At 53.7% G+C, this 4566-nt stretch overlaps 1 protein-coding gene across 1 annotated transcript in view; it reads right to left on the reverse strand.

The window, feature by feature from the left end:
• LOC142923467 (DNA-directed RNA polymerase I subunit RPA1-like) overlaps nt 1–3492 on the reverse strand; it is a 40521-nt gene extending 37029 nt beyond the window's left edge. The window contains exons 1-2 of the mRNA XM_076064596.1: nt 3237–3492; nt 2103–2379 (exon numbers count right to left, since the gene is read on the reverse strand). Coding sequence (XP_075920711.1) covers nt 2103–2379; nt 3237–3313 — 354 coding nt within the window. The 5' untranslated portion in view covers nt 3314–3492. The remainder of the gene's footprint in view (nt 1–2102; nt 2380–3236) is intronic.
• Nucleotides 3493–4566: the final 1074 nt, after the last annotated feature.

A 4566-nucleotide genomic window follows, 5' to 3' on the forward strand; every position in this document is an offset into this window, starting at 1 on the left:
CCACGTGGCCCAGGTGGCCGGGGCAGTGAGAGTATCCCAGTCGGCACGTGGAGCAGACTCACTCACCCTCAACTCACCCACTCACTCACCCTCAACTCACCCACTCACTCACCCTCAACTCACCCACTCACTCACCCACCCACCCACTCACTCACCCACTCACTCACTCACCCACTCACTCACCCTCAACTCACTCATCCACTCACCCACTCACTCACTCACTCACCCACTCACGCACCCACTCACTCACTCACTCACCCTCAACTCACTCACTCACTCACCCATCCACTCACCCACTCACTCACCCACCCACCCACCCATTCACCCACTCACCCTCAACTCACTCACTCACCCACTCACTCACCCACCCACTCACTCACCCACTCACCCACTCACTCACCCATCCACTCACCCACCCACTCACCCATCCACTCACTCACTCACTCACCCACCCACTCACCCATCCACTCACCCACTCACTCACCCATCCACTCACCCACTCACTCACTCACCCATCCACTCACCAACTCACTCACTCACCCATCCACTCACCCACTCACTCACCCACTCACCCATCCACTCACCCATCTCTCCCCACCTCCACCACCACCACCACTCACGTGAAAGTACAGGGGGTTGTACACGGGCAGGGGCAGCTCCACGTGGCCCAGGTGGCCGGGGCAGTGAGAGTATCCCAGTCGGCACGTGGAGCAGACTCACTCACCCTCAACTCACCCACTCACTCACCCATCCACTCACCCACCCACACACTCACCCACTCACCCACTCACTCACTCACCCTCTCACTCACTCACTCACCCTCTCACTCACTCACTCACCCACCCACACACTCACTCACCCACCCACTCACTCACTCACCCTCTCACTCACTCACTCACCCTCTCACTCACTCACTCACCCACCCACACACTCACTCACCCACCCACTCACTCACTCACCCTCTCACTCACTCACTCACCCTCTCACTCACTCACTCACCCTCAACTCACTCACTCACCCTCAACTCACTCACTCACTCACCCTCAACTCACTCATCCACTCACCCACCCACTCACTCACTCACCCACCCACTCACTCACTCACCCATCCATTCACCCACTCACTCACTCACCCACTCACTCACTCACCCACTCACCCATTCACCCATCCACTCACTCACTCACCCACTCACCCATCCACTCACCCATCTCTCCCCATCTCCACCACCCACCACCACCACTCACGTGAAAGTACAGGGGGTTGTACACGGGCAGGGGCAGCTCCACGTGGCCCAGGTGGCCGGGGCAGTGAGAGTATCCCAGTCGGCACGTGGAGCAGACTCACTCACCCTCAACTCACCCACTCACTCACCCACTCACTCACTCACTCACCCTCTCACGCACCCACTCACTCACTCACTCATCCACTCACCCACTCATCCATCCACCCACTCACTCACCCACCCACTCACTCACTCACTCACCCATCCACTCACCCACTCACTCACCCTCAACTCACCCACTCACTCACCCACTCACTCACCCACTCACTCACTCACTCATCCACTCACCCACTCATCCATCCACCCACTCACTCACCCACCCACCCACTCACTCACCCACTCACCCATCCACTCACCCATCTCTCCCCATCTCCACCACCACCCACCACCACCACTCACGTGAAAGTACAGGGGGTTGTACACGGGCAGGGGCAGCTCCACGTGGCCCAGGTGGCCGGGGCAGTGAGAGTATCCCAGTCGGCACGTGGAGCAGACTCACTCACCCTCAACTCACTCACTCACTCACCCATCCACTCACTCACTCACCCACTCACTCACTCATTCACTCACCCACTCACTCACCCATCCACTCACTCACTCACCCACTCACCCACCCACTCACTCACCCACTCACTCACTCACTCACCCATCCACTCACTCACCCATCCACTCACCCACTCACTCACTCACTCACCCATCCACTCACCCACTCACTCACCCATCCACTCACCCACTCACTCACCCACTCACTCACCCACTCACTCACTCACCCACTCACCCACTCATCCATCCACCCACTCACTCACCCACCCACTCACTCACTCACCCACTCACCCATCCACTCACCCATCTCTCCCCACCACCACCACCACCACCCACCACCACCACTCACGTGAAAGTACAGGGGGTTGTACACGGGCAGGGGCAGCTCCACGTGGCCCAGGTGGCCGGGGCAGTGAGAGTATCCCAGTCGGCACGTGGAGCAGACGTCCCTTGACTGAGCGGGCCCCATGGCTGAATCGTAGAGGCCATCGGGGGCCGCGTTGCCCAGAGCGTCCATCACGACGGGGCTGGTCACCTCCTTGACGCTCAGCTCCCTGTAAGGTGGGGAGGGGGAGGGAGGGATACTCCAAACTCAACCAATATAAGTCGCCCATACAACCACTCACACACTCTCACTCACTCACCTACTCACTCACTCACTCACCCACCCACTCACTACCCACTCACTCACCTACTCACTCACTCACCCACTCACTCACTAACCCACCCACCCACCCACTCACCCACCCACTCACCCACCCACTCACCCACTCACCCACCCACTCACCCACCCACCCACTCACCCACCACTCACTCACCACTCACCCACCACTCACTCACTCACCACGCACCCACTCACTCACCACGCACCCACTCACTCACCCACCCACCCACTCACCCACCCTTCCACCCACTCACTCACTCACTCACCCACTCACCCTTCCACTCACCCACTCACCCACCCACCCTTCCACTCATCCACCCACTCTTCCACCCACTCACCCACTCTTCCACCCACCCACCCACCCACTCACCCATCCACCCACCCACCCACTCACCCATCCACCCACTCACTCACTCACCCACTCACTCACCCACTCACTCACTCATGCACTCACTCACTCACCTACTCACTCACCTACTCACTCAGTCACCCACCCTTCCACTCACCCACCCACCCTTCCACTCACCCACCCACTCTTCCACTCACCCACCCACTCTTCCACCCACCCACTCTTCCACCCACCCACTCTTCCACCCACCCACTCACCCACTCTTCCACCCACCCACTCACCCACTCTTCCACCCACCCACCCACTCACCCACTCCACCCCGCGTTAGTAAATTAATTTTAAGAGCGCGCTCCGCACCCGAGGCCTAACACCGTAGCGGAGCCTCGGCCTCGCCTGACCTGATCTCCCGGGCGCTGTAGACGCTGAAGCCGACCGAAGAAAGCCGACGCCACGGCAACTCCTTCTGGACCGACATTTTATTTTTGCCGGCGCACAAAAACCTTCAGAATCTTCACCCACCAACCCGCCGTGAAAGGCGCCGTAATCCTAGCGAGTTTATTTGTTTTATGAGATAGGAGATAAATCGTTAAGGGTGAACTCAGTTGCCGCTTTTAGCGGCTAACACGTGGGTCAAGCGAGACGCGTTGTGGGCGATACCAAGTCGCCACGTACACCCCTCCCACCACCACCACCACCACACACCACACACACCACGCATACATACGTACATACACAAACGTTTATCTCATAAATGTAAACAATATTCCGTCGTTCTAAATTGTTATAAGTTACTAAGAGGACGGGTTAATCTACGTTAATTAAATGTTTATATATACAGTAGATGATATTAGAACACCCCTCCAGCTTAACGGCAGAGTTGGTACGGTCCGAAACGAGCATGGGTGGACGAAACCAACTCACATTAACCATCATGATATTAACCACACTACCAACCTAATATAATTTTTTCCCCACAAATGTTTATCTCATAAATGTAAACAATATTCCGTCGTTGTAAAATCTTATAAGTTACTAAGAGGTCGGGTTAATCTACGTTAATTAAATGTTTATATATACAGTAGATAATATTAGAACACCCCTCCAGCTTAACGGCAGAGTTGGTACGGTCCGAAACTAGCATGGGTGGACGAAACCAACTCACATTAACCATCATGATATTAACCACACTACCAACCTAATATCATTTTTTCCCCACAAATGTTTATCTCATAAATGTTAACAATATTAGTCGTTTTAAATTATTATACGTTACTAAGAGGACGGGTTAATCTACGTTAATTAAATGTTTATATATAAACAGTAGATGATATTAGAACACCCCTCTAGCTGAACGGCAGAGTTGGTACGGTCCAAAGCTAGCAGTTGGGTGGGCGAAACCAACTGAGATTAACCATCATGATATTAACCACACTACCAAACCTAATATAATTTTTTCCCACAAATGTTTATCTCATAAATGTAAACAATATTCGTCGTTCTAAAGTGTTATAAGTTACTAAGAGGACGGGTTAATCTACGTTAATTAAATGTTTATATATAAACAGTAGATGATATTAGAACACCCCTCCAGCTTAACGGCAGAGTTGGTACGGTCCAAAGTTAATCAACTGAGATTAACCATCATGATATTAACCACACTACCAACCTAATATATTTTTTTCCCCACAAATGTTTATCTCATAAATATAAACAATGTTTAGTTGTTCT

This window comes from Petromyzon marinus, unplaced genomic scaffold (genome assembly GCF_048934315.1).
Source record: "Petromyzon marinus isolate PM22_M1 ecotype Great Lakes invasive population unplaced genomic scaffold, UKy_Petmar_22M1.pri1.0 PM_Scaffold_54, whole genome shotgun sequence".
NCBI classification, from domain to species: domain Eukaryota; kingdom Metazoa; phylum Chordata; class Hyperoartia; order Petromyzontiformes; family Petromyzontidae; genus Petromyzon; species Petromyzon marinus.